This window comes from Hypanus sabinus, chromosome 9 (assembly GCF_030144855.1).
Source record: "Hypanus sabinus isolate sHypSab1 chromosome 9, sHypSab1.hap1, whole genome shotgun sequence".
Taxonomy (NCBI): Eukaryota; Metazoa; Chordata; class Chondrichthyes; order Myliobatiformes; family Dasyatidae; genus Hypanus; species Hypanus sabinus.
Window position 1 is genome coordinate 40,748,553 of NC_082714.1, and position 14,874 is coordinate 40,763,426.

Below are 14,874 nucleotides of genomic sequence, written 5' to 3' on the forward strand. Positions count from 1 at the left end.
GATGAACTTGATGACATAATGAGGACTTCTATAGAGAATGATCCCAGCTTGTTTATCCCTAGATTCCATCTGCCAAAGACTAAAATTATTATTTATCATTGGAGTGCTCAATCAGTGTTACAGATTATTGGATCAGGTATTATTTGTAAAATAACATCAAAGTGCTTATGTTCCATAATATATTTCAATTGTAATATGAGAATTTCCATGATAAAGATTAATAGAACTTTATTGAGTAGAACTTTGAAGTGGTTATGGAGTTCAGATGTGTACAGAGGTTTGACTATTGGACCACATAGAAGTCTGGAACATTCAGTTCCTGTCCTACGTTCATTCACCAAAACATTCCCATTTTAATTTAAAAACAAGTACAATTTTCTTGTTAATCCATTTTCCAAATAACCAGTTAATATTTCCAGCTGGGGCATTCAACCATGGTCTGAAAACTCGGGTAGAGTTTCTCAGCCAGGTAAATTATGTATATTATGAAGACTGAGCTGCCCCTGAACTTATGTTTTGCCACTAGAGCAGAGATTCAGGAGGATTTTTACAAAAGTTGTAATGCTGTACCTCAGACAAGATATATTCTCCAGGTGTTTAAAGTTCTGAATTAACTATGGTACATAAACAGTGTCAAATGGATGAGATTATGTTACAGAGCTGTAACTTGCTCGGGCAATTTAGATGAAATGAATCAGGGCCAAAGTGCAAGTGTGGATTTCGGTCTAAATGGATGGCAGATGTTTGTTTGAATACACCGGTTATCATGTGTTAAGGAAAGTAAAGTTTGCCACCTGCTCCATGGACTGCTCAGGTCATAGTTGCAATTGAACCATAAAGTTTGCACTGTGCAATAACAAACTGGTGTTCAGTCAGAATTGCTTGACAATGTTCTTCAAACCTGCACAGTATAACCCATCACCTGCTTCCTATCTTCATCTCCATTGGTTCTGCCTGATTTGCTGAGTTCCTCAGCATTTTGTGGGTGTTGCACTTGATTCCCAAAGTTTTTTTCAATCCTTTCTAAAATGACATCAGTTGGTCAACATCTGTCTGTGCTCACCCTCCTGTCAGCCTCCACCGGAATCCGATATCCAGAGGTTTGGTGTATTGTGAGCAGTTTTGGGCCCTATACCTAAGAAAGGATGGGCTGGCATGGGAATGGATTGAGAAGAGGTTTACAAGAATGATCCTGAGAATAAGAGGATAACACATGAGTTTGATGGAGTTCCTGTACTCGCTGCAGTTTAGAAGAATGAGGGGGGATGTCATTGAAACCTACCAAATATTGAAAGGCCTGGATAGAGTGGACATGGAGAGGATGTTTCCAATAGCAGAAGACTCTAGGACTAGAGTAATCCGGCCTCAAAATAGAAGAATGTCCCTTTAGAACAGAGATGAGGCTGGTGAATTTGTGGAATTATTTGCCACAGATAACCGTGGAGGCCAAGTCAATGAGTATATTTACTGTAAAGCAAAGGTTTATAGGTTCTTGATTAAAAGGGAATCAAAAGTTATGGGGGGGATGGCAAGAGACTGGAGTTGAGAGGGAAGATAGATCAGCCATAAGCAAATGATAGAATGGGCTCAGGGCAAAATGACCAAATTCTTCTCCTATTCCTAATGGTCTAATGGCTTCTCAAGGATAATCAAATTCATTGTCTAACTTCCATGGGTTAGGTGCATCATGGAAACTTGTCTTCCTTATCCAGTTTGCTGCATTTCCTCAATTATGTAGATGTACTAAAATGTCCAATTGAATGACCAGACTGGTTCCCGTGTACTGCTCCCTAGTTACCAAGTGCCCTTTAGTCAATCACTGTTATTCATATGTGAGACATCATTATCACTTAAAACACAGGGTAATCAATGCCATAGTGGACTGCCACTATGACTGGGTTAGGGTTAACTTATGTACATAAAAATAATTTATCCCTGAAAAATTTTAAGAAGAAAAGAATGACAGAATAATTTGCTATAAGTGCAGTATGCTTTTTGTGCGGATAAATAGGAGCTTAATCATCAGTGAGGAGCTTGTACTATTTCTATTCTTGTTAACCTATCTACCCTCAAGAGTCTGTTCTTATTAATAAGCTTTTCTAGCAGTCACAGTCCAAGGATAAGAGGAAAGCCATTTAATGCTGGAATGGGGAGAAGCTTCTTCTTCCATAGAGGGGTGAACCTATGGAATTCTCTGCTGCAGAAAGTGATTGAAGCCAAATTGCTCAAGAGGGAGTCAGGACATTTTAGTTAGGACAAGAGTGATTAAGGGATTTGGGGAGAAAGCTGGAACAGAGTATTGAATCTGGACAATCATACTGAATAGTCATGCAGGGTATAGGTCCTCTATTGCTCCTATATTCCTATGATAAAAGAAAACTCAAGAAACCCAATTGGGAGTTGTTGATTGAAAACTTTGGGAGTGTTGATTGAAGCTCTGTAAGGAATATTCCATATTACTCTTGACCGGATTAGATTTAACTTTGAGGAAGCATCCCCTTGTTCTGCACTCTCTACTATAGATTCAGGCGAGTGAAGTCTGGATTTGGCAAGCCACCTCTGACAGTAACCTAACCTTCTCGTATCTTTCCTGCCCACCCCACCCACCCCTGCCCCCATGCACAGGACCTTAATCGATCTCTTCAAGTGGAGTGGAGAATGCAAACAAACCTGCATTCAAGGAGTTGAAAAATGTACAACAACGCCATCAACAAAGAAGATCTGAGCATGAGGAATTGCCTGTTTAGATATTGAGTACCCCTTCACCATGGGGAAGAGAACTTTTTGAAAGAACCGGAAGGTGCAATGTGAATGAAGGTATTTATGTTTTAGCAGACAAAGGATGAAAACAACAAAGGCAAGGTACACACACAGAGAATTGGGACCCAGATATGAAGAAGTTTCCCAACACATTGAAATGAAATTGGAAAACCCCAGATTGAATTTGAACGACGGCGACTGACACTATTCTTCTTATCAGCAAAACATTAATCAAGAGATACCATAAGTGAACGTGTGCATTAGAGAAGCTCAGGTTACCACACAGTGCAGAGTTGATGAACAGCAGCTAGGCACCTTGGAGCAGATACCACTTGTACTTTATGTATTAAACACGTACAAGAAGTTTTTTTGCACATGTTGCAATGTGATAGCAACAATTTCCGTTGGAAGTGCCGCCCATTGAGAGCTTTGTTCAATGCTCACTCCAGTGATGTTGGCTTTTCTTCCAGCATCATTTATGCACTTGCACCCTACTCTCATTTCTGTCTTGCCACAGAAATTGGAGCAATAGTGTGATCTTAATTCCTAGCACAACAAAGAGTAAGTCATGGACAATATGAATGAAAGGATCTTGACTGGGACATCGATGAGCTGCTGTCCGCCTGTTTCTGTTAAAGAGTTCAATTTTTGTAAAATGTGTGTCATGGTGCTTATTGCAAACTTGAAGTCATGTACATAACAGATATAGTTCAATAGTTCAATCATTCCATTTAATATCAGAGAACGTATACTATATACAACCTGAAATTCTTGTTCTTCACGGACATCCACAGAAACAGAGGAGTGCCCAAAGAATGAATGACAGTATAAACATTAGAACCCCAAAGGCCCCCCCCACTTCCACCTCCCACACACAAGCAGTCGCTGAGCACTGACCTTCCCCCTCCCCCAGTTACTTCAACAAAAAGCATCAGCACACTCCACCTATTAAGCAAGCAGTAGCAAAGCCCCCGAGAAAGACCATGATCTTCAGAACAACAAAGATGAATCCTTCGCCCAACAATTCAATCTGCCACGGGCTCTCTCTATCCTTCATAAGGGGAAAGGGAGGTGTCTCTGAGGTGTCACTCTATGAGAGGGGAGACATAGACAAAACAACTCGCTGATTTAAAGTGTTAGAGTGTGCCATGTCACTTTTTCTGTTCTCTGAGACGAGAATCAGCAACCAGTGAGAGAAGAAGAGAGAGGCGATCTGAGTACAGAGGCCCGACAGCTGACCTGCTGTTCCCGATATTCTGTTTTCTCCTGCGACGCTTCATTCAGCGGTACTAGCATAGAATCGGCTCATCCTCAGGGCCGTGAAGCCTCAGAACTTTGAAGGCGCAATCGAGGGTGTGCCCTTAGGATATCAATAAAAAAATGGCCGGTCGGTGAGCCCCCAGGAGCGGGAACCATCGTCATAAAGAACAGAAATTTGAGTGCAGGTCTAGGTCAGGGTCTTTGACAGAACCCCATCCACCTTAAAGAGGAAAAAGAGAGACACTAAAGGTAGAAATAAGCTGTTTCTGCAGAGGAGCTCGAAGAAGTCACTGTCTAGCGCTGTCTGTGTTGTGTTTTCTGGCAAAATGGCGCGGCATGTGTGACACAGGTCTCTATAAAGATGATTATAATGGAGTTTGGGGTGGGGTTGCCCTACACCTAGAGAGTTCACATGTCTGCGTTTTCCCTGTGACCTTGATATCTTTTTACGCCACTGCACTGTAAAAACCATGGATCCAGTTCATGTAGTCTGTAACCTGTGCTCCATGAATCCAAGTAGCAGCTGCAATCTCTACAGGCATCTGTGAGAGTCACAATTTAATGCATCAGCCACTGATTTTTATTTAAAGGTAGATTTCTTAATTTTTGTATTTTTTGGATGTCCCTCATCCAGTGTAAGCATCAGTTTAGTGGAGCAGATATGAGTAAAATCCCATTTTTGTGGAAAATCTACAATGAGACCCAATGATTTTTCCTCAAAATGCACTTTTGAAATAATAAGCTTATTTACATTATTATCCAAAAGTCGACGCACAGGCAATGGTGCAAGTTATACCACATCTGAGTATGATGCTAATAACTCATTTCAAGTAGTGTCTTTAAAGTTGTGTTATATATTAAACAAAAACTCTCAACCAACTGTTTTGTACATGTCTCAAATGGTAATCAGAGATGTGGCTATCATTTACTGAGCATTTTAGCCAGGATTTTATGGATACAATTTACAGTCCATTGGCTCTTTGGTACTGCCATCCACTAGAGCAAGTAACAAAGATAAATCTATTAACAAAACATCCTTTATTGAGTGCCGTCAACAGCAGTGTCTGCTACAGCAGTATATCAAAAGCTGTATCACAAAACACAAAGTTATTAAGGGCATATATTTATCCATACTGCACACACAAAATTCTGCAGGACCTCAACAGGTCAGGCAGCATCAATGGAAATGAATAAAGAGTCAGCATTTTGGGCTGAGACTCTTCATTAGGAATCATTGAGGGTCCAGTCACAACGGCCGGTCCTAATAAAGGATTGTGGCCTGAAATGTTGACTCCATTCCTTTGTATAGATGCTGCCTGACCTGCTGAGTTCCTGCAGCATTTTGAGCGTGTTACTCTGGATTTCAGCATCTGTAAAATCCCTTGTGCTTATTACATACTGGACAACCATTATAAATATTTATTGAAATTTATAAGCACAGAAAATAACTGTTAAACAAAATGCCAAGGTTTGCTGGCCTAAGGCTTATTTTCAGTTGCTAACCAGCCCACTAAACCACTAACATTGCGGGTGACAAGCCAAGGCTGCAGTTTTGGAACGGAGAGCTGCACTGGCAGCAACAGCACACTGCAGCAACATTTAAAGAGGTAAATCATTTATTTAAGTAATAATCAATGCAGGGCTGGCTCCTGATTGTCACTTTCCTTCCAGTCCTTTATTTGTCACTTGCTGACTCTTCATTGCACAAAGCTCTGCCATCCAGCCAGAAGGCCCCTGCCATTACTTATATGATGACTGGGTTCCCTCTCCTACTTTGGCTCTCTGCCTATCAACCTTCTTAAAACATTCTCCTCCTCACACTAAGTTCCCAGCAAATTCTTTTTTTTCTGAAACCTCTTCCAGCCATACAATTCTTCGAGAAATATGCTCAACTTCAATCCTTATGTAAACACCCCCTTCCTCCATTCCACCATTAATTATTGTACGTTCTGCCATCGGGGGACAGAATCCTGGACAATCTTCCCTAAACTCCAGTTTTGTAGAATTCTTATTTAGTGTTCTTGACACATGTCCATGATCAGAGCTTCTTGGTATCAGTGTTGTACGACACATCTTGAGATATGTATAAAAGCAACTTATCATAAATATGTTGTCAGCAGTCTCTATTTTGGATCATAAAATCACAAGCAGAATTTGGCCATTTGGCCCATCAAGTCTTTTCTGCCATTTCATCATGGCTGATCCAATATTCCTCTCAACCCCAGTCTCCTACCTTCTCCCTGTATCCCTTCATGCCCTGACCAATCAAGAATCTATCAACCTCTGCCTTAAATATCCATAAAGACTTGGCCTCCACAGCTGCCTATAGCAATGAATTCCACAGAGTTAACACTCTCTGGCTAAAGAAATTCCTCCTCATCTCCATTCTAAAAGGTTGCCCCTCTATCCTGAGGCTGTGACTTCTGGTCTTAAACTCTCCCACCATAAGAAACATCCTCTCCACATTCACTTCATTGAGGCCTTTCAGCATTCAATAGGTTTGAATAAGGTCACCCCTCATTCTTCTGAATTCTAGTGAATACAGGTCCAGAGCCATCAAACGCTCTTCATATGACAAACCATTCAATCCTGGAATCATTTTCGTGAACATTCTTTGAACCTTCTCCAATTTCAGCACATCCCTTCTAAGATAAAGAGACCAAAACTGCACACAATACTCCAAGTGAGGGCTCACCAGTGCTTTATTAAGTCTCAACATTATATCCTTGCTTTTATATCTAGACCTCTTGAAATGTATGCTAATATTGCATTTTCCTACCTTACCACAGACTCAACCTGCAAATGAAACCTTAGGGAATCCTGCACAAGGAGTCCCAAGTCCCTATGCACCTCAACATTTTGTAATTTCATTCCACTTAGAAAATAGTCAATCCTTTCATTTCTTCTACCAAAGTGCATGATTAAACACTTCCTAACACTATATTCCATCTGCCATTTCTTTGACCATTTTCCTAAACTGTATGTCCTTCTGTAGCCTCTCTACTTCCTCAAAACTACCAGCCACTCTATATATCGTCTGCAAATTTTGCAACAAAGCCATCGATTCTATCATCCAAATCATTGACATATAATGTAAAATGAATCAGTCCCAACACAGCCCTCTGTGGAACACCACTATTCACCGGCAGCCAGCCAGAAAAGGCTCCATTTATTCCCACCCTTTGCCTCCTACAAATGAGCCACTGGCTTATCCATGCTAGAATCTTTCCTGTAATACCATGGGCTTGTAGCTTGTTAAACAGTTTCATGTGTGGCACCTTTTCAAAGGCCTTCTGAAAATCCAAGTACACAGTATCAACTGATTCTCTTTTGTCTGTCCTACTTGTTATTTATTCAAAGGAATTTTATGTTATGGTGTTAGTAAGGAAACCACAAAAACATTACTTAATGTACTTAAACTCCTCAATGACACAATGATCACAATCAATGGTATGTTCTGTGTCAGTTTCATTCTTCCATCAATGCAGAATGGAGTTGCCAACTTTTTGTCCTGAGAATGATCAGAACTTGATGCTGGAACAGCCTTTCATCGAATCTTGGCTCTATGTTGACTCTATTGGCATACAGAGCCATTTTACAAACATCTTTCACAAGAACAGCCCTAAGCTTCAAAAGGGAAAGGGCTGATGTTCTTTCTGTACATGCAGGCAAATGCATAAGATTCCAAAAGAGCTGGTTTTTGGAGTGGTATGTTTTTGTTTCCTTGATGTGCACCAATGCATAAGCTCATCAAATTACAGGTGAACCCACACCACTGCCTGACCCCCTTTCCATGCACCCCATGCAGAAAATGTACCTCCGTATTAGACATGATGAAATTAAGTTGGCTTCTCGGTTCAGTAGCTGAGAGAGGGAATTTTTGGTTGACATTCTACAAATAATCAAGCTTTAGAAAAAGAAAGCATAAAATGAATGATTTTCTGTTTTTATAGCTTCTTTCCTGCCTGTTACAGATCAATTTAAAACCATCAACTCTCTGCCAACCCATCAGGCACAGCAAGCTCCCATAAATAGCAAGATGATCTTTTCTTATTAGTCATATTGGTTGAGAGATACATTTTAACCAGAACATTAAAATTCTTCTGCATTTCTTTGATAGTGAGGTGGGCTATTTTACAATAATCTTATTAGACTGAAAGAACGGAGATTTAATGTTCGAAGTACAAAGTACAAAATAAGTTTATTATCAATGTACATACATGTCACTATATACAATGCTGAGATCAATTTTTTTTGCAGGCGTTCTCAATAAATCCAATAACCATAATAGAATCAATGAAAGACTGCACCAACAGGGTAGAGTGCAAACAACAACAAACTGCAAATACAAAAAGAAATAATAATAATAAATAAACAATAAAGACCAAGACCATGAGATCAATTGAGTCCGTAGGTTGAGGGAACAGTTCAGTGACAGGACCAGTGAAGTTGAGTGAAGTTATCCCTTCTGGTTCAAGAGCCTGATGTTTCAGGAGTAATAACTGTCCCTGAGCCTGTTGACATGAGTCCTGAGGCTCTCGTACCTTCTTCTCGATGGCAGCAGTGAGAAGAGAGCATGACCTGGGTGTTGGGGGGTCCCTGACGTTGGACGCTGCCTTCTTGCATCAACATTCCATGTAGGTATGGTCAACAGTGGGGAGGGCTCTAGCTACGTTGAATTAAGCCATATCCACTACTCTTTGCAGCGACAGTATCTGACATTAACATCTATAAATGTGTAGCAGGTTGACACTGATGAGTCATCTGGATTATATGATCAAATGTCTGTGTTAGGAAAAGGAGCTGTCTGGATTCCCTAACCTGGCTGCTATTTAGGAATATCTCTAGGTAACTGTGAAGTTCCGTAACTGAATATCCTGCCTTGCAGCTTCATGCATGACTAAAGTTTACTTCAGCACATTACAAGACAATACCTGGCATTCTTCAGCCTTCACCATGCCACTACCACCTGGAGAAATGGTGAGGGGTTTTACCCTGAGGTCATTATATTTATGAACAGAAATTTTTCCAATGTTGAGTGAAGGCAGCTGAAGGAAGTGAGCTGGAACAAATTATGTCCAGGATTGGCTCAAATGTCTACTGAGAAATATAAGGGGATGAAATTAATTTTGCTCTCCAGTGGTGAGCGATAGTTGTGCACGTCAAGACCAGCTGCTGGCCAACTACAATATTCAGTTTTAGATGTGAGCACACTCCTGTTTATATTCTTCTCACAGCCTGGGCATTTCCACTAATGGCTTCTCTCTTGGCATCTGCATGGTACTGGTGCTTTTCCCCTCGTCTCCCCTCCAGCATTTCCCCCACCCCCTCATTCCCCACCACCACCACCTATCTCCTCCATATCTCCTCTACTTTTTGGGTCTCAGTAATATCATCTGCAAACACAGCATCAGCTTCTCAAGTGACCTTCTGACACCAACTTCATGGACTCTGGCACTGAGAGTTAACCCAGGACATCACCCTAATTGAACACAGACACAAGAGGTACTGCAGATGCTGGAAATCTAAAGCAAAACACACAATGTGCTGGAGGAGATTAGCAGGTCAGGCTGAACCCATGGATGGGAAGAAACAGTCAGTGTTTGGGGCCAAGACCCTTCATCCACTGTCCTGATGAAAAGTCTCGGCCGAAACGTCGACTGTTCATTTCCATCCATTGGTGCTACCTGACCTGCTGAGTTCCTTGTGCTTATTACAGCAGTTGAACAGGCCTGATGTACATAAGAATATGGCATGCCTGCCTTTATAGACCAAGGCATTGGGATGTCAATGTCACACCTGTACAAAACATTGATCAGGGTACAACTGGGGTGGTGTGTACTCTTCCAGTTGCTACGTTACAGGAAGATGTGGTAGCATGAGACAGACTGCAGAAGATTCATCAGGATGTTTCTTTGTACAGGTATTTGATTAGGAGATTACTGAAGGAATAAGGACCTAATGAGGGCAGATGGCATTAACATCGATAGGCATCATGGTCAGCAGGAAAGGCTGGGCGGAACAGATGACGGCACAGTGTTATTAGAGAAGATCACAAAACGGGTGATGTTAATAGAGTTTAACTGAATTAGAATGGAGGAGTGGGGAGAGGATTGGAGTTGTTGGTATGGTTGGTATTTTATCTGGAGTTTGAGGACAGTCAGTACATCACCAAAGACACTTGCAAATTTCTACAGATGTACCATGTCAAATATTCTAACTGGCTGCATCACCATCTGGTACAGGTGGGGGGGGGGGGTAGGGGTGGGGGTGCACTGCAGGGGATCAAAATAAGTTGCAGAAAATTGTAAACTCAGTCGGCTCCATCGTGGGCACAAGCCTCCTCAACAGCCAGGGCATCTCCAAGGAGCGAAATCTCAAAAAGGTAGCATCCATCGTGAAGGACCCCATCACCCAGACCATGCCTTCTTCTCATTGCTACCATCAGGGAGGAGGTACAGGAGCCTGAAGATGCACACTCAGTGATTCAGGAATGGATTCTCCTCCGCCATCAGATTTCTGAATGGACATTGAACCTCACCACTTTTTTTCCCTTTCTTTTTGCACTGCTTATTTAATTTAACCATATATAAGCTCTGATTTCAAACCTCCACTGCCTTGCGGCCGTACCCACTTATGGGAAAGGCTTTGGAGGAGAAATCTGGAGCTGGAGTCCCTAAGGCAGTTCGACGTTGCCTCCAACCTTGTTCTGGCAACTCCTGCGACGTCACTAGTGCCAAGCTGTATCAGCCCTGGCCCTTCCCTTGGACAACATCAGTGTCATGGAGAGGGGAGACTTGCAGCATGGGCAACTGCCGGTCTCCCATACAACTCTGCCCAGGACTGCACCCTGGAGAAAATCCAGGCGCAGATCCGTGGTCTCGCGAGACGAACGGATGCCATCAATCAAATACTCCTTACTGTAATTTACATTTGCTATTATTATGTATTGCAGTCTAGTGCTGCCATATAACAATTTTCATGACATATGCCAGTGATAGTAAACCAAATTCTGATTCTGGTATAAGTCAGGAAGAGGAATAGAGCGAATTGTGGGGTTTCATTTGGGGAGAGGATTGAGGGTGCTAAGGTAAGGTCTATGGTGAAAATATCAAGATAAATCAGGCACACAGTCAAGGAACTAGAGGACATTGACTTTGAGCGAAAGGTTTGTGGGAGTGAACACCAGTAAAAATATTCAAAGCAGAAGCTAGTTGAAAGGAAGTGAGTATTTGGGGCTCCACGATAGCAGGTCGGAGAGGTCTGCATCCCTTTAATTATTGCCAGTGCATCTCTCTGCCTCTCTGTTGTGGCCTCCTTCACAGTGGAAACCTTAGTTGTTCATGTGCCTCAGCAATATCAAAATACGTTACTCAGTGTTTGGCATTAATTTATATGCCTGGTGGTCCATGTATGTGTATCTGACAGTGAGGTTTTGCCAAGATTCTAGCAGGGGACACACAGAAAATTATGTTCCATGGAACAGAACTTTCAGGATCTTTATTAACTGAGCCCAGCAGCATCAAATCACGTCAGTGGGGATAAAGTTAGTAGGATGGTGTCAATTCATGACATCCAGTTAAAACAACTTAGTAGTTTTCTGGAAGCTTGTGTGGCTTTAATGAGCCAATATATTTACCAACCAAAAAAGTGGATGAATGGAAATATGTTTTTAACAGACATTTCTGGATTTATCAGATTGTGACTATAAGACACTTGAAAGCAATCTACAAAATATGTTGTTTGAAAGGTATCTTGATAAAAATGGAAAGCAACTTTGGGCAAACACACAAACCAGTTTCTCTTGGAGACATAGTAGAACAAGCTCCACTTGGGGGACTGTTCTTTCTCAACAGAAAATTATAATTCTCACAATATTTCAGTCTTTGTAATAGATTCTGTTAATCAGCGTGTGGCATCGGCAGAGGGTCCTGGCAAAACTCGAGAAGGAACTGTAACAATAAGATCATCTGGGAACATTGAGGAGCTGTCTTACATACATTGTACATTGGTATTAAAAACTTACATTCCAATTTTAATTATTAAATAGAAATTGAGGAAAATATACCTCGAGAACAGGGGAAGCTGAACTGAAAAGCTGGTGAAATAAGTTTGTTCTTCTGAACCTGGAATTTGGATACATTTTCGGACATCAGAACAACCCACTTGTGCAATACCAAACTAAACGGTGTCAAACATTGAACTTTGGCTGGAGAAACAGTCCATTCTATATTACTAACATCCTCACCCTGTTCATTAAGAAGGATAGTGCACAGACGATGCCAGGTAAATTCATGCATTAGTAGTAGATTGTTCATTTCTCAATTTGGTTTCAAATGAATTATGCAGGAGCTGTAAGAAAAAGCCGAAAGCATTACTTGCTTGTTAGAACTTTGCAAACAGTCTGTGTTTGTCCTTTCATCTCTACTATTGCAGCTGCTTCACACACCAATCAATGCCTGTTCTCCTGAAGGCACAAACACACTTTTGCTTTAAGATGACGTGGCTTAGATCAGTATGAAGATCTATCAAAGATTTAGTAAAGGAATCAGCCTTTTTTTTTGCTAAGGTATTGGAAGTTGGCAGTAGAAAAAAAAAGAACAGATTGGGAGTAAAGCTTATTAATTCATTCATCAAATATTATTGTAATAATAATTATTATTATTATTGACTTTAGTGGAACCAAATTTCAGAAGTGGAGTAGAATTCAGCATGGCCACAAAATGGTACATTTATTTCGAATGACTGGAGTTGAAATTCTGCCCATATGTAATTCTAAGAGTCTTTCTGATTGATTATTTGAATGCCACATTTCACCGCATAAACCAATTGTATTGTGCATGCCAATGGAAGAATTTGCAACCTTGGAAGATCCACATCAGACAAAGAAGAATCCTTGTATGACCAGATCGCTCCTTAACTCTGTAATCTCTTCTTTCACTATGGTACTATTCGACCAAAGGAAGGAGCTGATTAAGTTTGGTGGAGGAGGTGGGATGGGAAAGGAGCAAGTAAAAGCATATGTGTAACACTATGTGTGTGAGAGAGGCACGGGCATATCTAGACATGTGCATGTATGATATAAAAGAGACAGGGCGAGGGGGAGATGAGGCAGAGGAGGATGGGAATGAGGGAGGGGCATGGGGAGGGAAGAGGGAGGACAAGTGTGTGTGTGTGTGTGAGAGAGAGAGCCACCCACCTGCGGAGTGTCTCCAGCCTTTCTGTTCTACCTCCTTGACCAGGTTTTGCTAAGTTAATATCTCTTTATGTGACTCCTGTGAAATGAACTATTTTATTTTTGTTGAGATACAGCCTGTGCCTTCAAGCTGTACAGCCCAGCAATCCCACCAATTAACCGAGCCTAATCACAGGACAATTTACAATGACCAATTAACCTACTAACTGGTAAATCTTTGGACTGCAGGAGGAAAGCAGAGCACCCGGAGGAAACCCACGTAGTCACGGGGAGAACGTGCAAACTCCTTACAGGCAGCAGTGGGAATTGAACCTGGGTCACCTGTACTGTTAAGTATTGTGCTAACCGCTATGCTATTGTGACGTCCCTGTTATTAAAAATTATAATATTGTACTGTGTAATGGTATTCTGTAAATTTGAGGTGTTTCAGTTGTCTTCAGAGTTCTACATCCTGTCAAGAGGCACTGAGACTCGCCTTTGTTAAAAAGTTGGATGTGAATAAAAGAGTCTATACATGGAATGAGTGTGAGAAAGGCAAATAATCTTGAACCACAGTGGAATGTATTGAAGAGACACCATGTTCTTTATGAATGATCAAGCTGTGGGCTCCATGGATTTATTCATTTATAACAAGTCTTTTAAATTAGCAATACTTCTGAAATTCACAGCTTCATTCAAAGAAGACAGCAATGATTAAAAGGAAAAAAAGAAAAGCACTGTAAAGAGAGGAAACAACCTGTGATCTAGCTCAGATCATTAGCCAAAGAAAACCAACCCTGATGCAATGCCTGTACTCATTCAGTAACTGGCCAGAAAGCCCCAGATTGCCAGGCTGTGACATTCTTTCTGTATTATTAGATCATTGCTCATCTCTAAACATTAACTTAATGTCGCTACCTTAGTCCCATGACTGTCAATGTCATTTCCCAATGCAAATGTTAATCTTGAAAATTCTGTTTGACTCAGCATCCACAGCAGGTCGAACCTCTCACTGCCTCTTCTACAGAGGATGCTGATCTCCAATTTTTAAGATTTGACCTATGAAAGAAGATCATAGATGGGAGCTTAATATCCAAGGACATTTAAAAGAATCTTAGATATGCACATGGATAAATACAAATGGAGGGTTATGGGTTATGAGGCAGGGAAGAGCTAGACTGAGCGTGGACCAGGTTCATATAGATCGGCGCAAGATCATGGGCCGAAGAGCCCATTAATGTGCTGTATCGTTCTATGTTCTGAACCAGAATACATTCTGTTCCTTTGCTACGTTCAGTCTTTCTTCCAATTCTCACTCAATATGAAGGATTGAGGGAAAGGTTAATCAGGAGAAAGTTTTGTTGTCCATGTATGCCCTGATGTGATAAGACTTCAAAGGGTTTGAGGAATTGGTGCAGGGGCGAGGGTTTCAGATTTCTGGATTATTGGGATCTCTTTTGGGGAAGAAAAGGACAGATAACACCGGAATTCGAGGAGAACCAACTTCTATGTGGACAGGTTTGCTAGAGTTGTTGGGGGGGTGGGGGGGGGAGTGAAGAGTTTAAACTAATTTGCCAGGGGCAAAGGGGCAGAGCATAGCACAGTTTCTATTTACGGGTAGATGCAATGTGTAGTTTAGAAAGGGATAAGAATTTGAAATTAAAAAGTTGATGAATACA

General features: G+C 41.3%; 1 protein-coding gene across 1 annotated transcript in view; it reads left to right on the plus strand.

The window, feature by feature from the left end:
* Window positions 1-4,990, plus strand: part of LOC132399292 (putative sodium-coupled neutral amino acid transporter 10) — a 58,302-nt gene extending 53,312 nt beyond the window's left edge. The window contains exon 12 of the mRNA XM_059979534.1: window positions 2,626-4,990. Coding sequence (XP_059835517.1) covers window positions 2,626-2,633 — 8 coding nt within the window. The 3' untranslated portion in view covers window positions 2,634-4,990. The remainder of the gene's footprint in view (window positions 1-2,625) is intronic.
* Window positions 4,991-14,874: the final 9,884 nt, after the last annotated feature.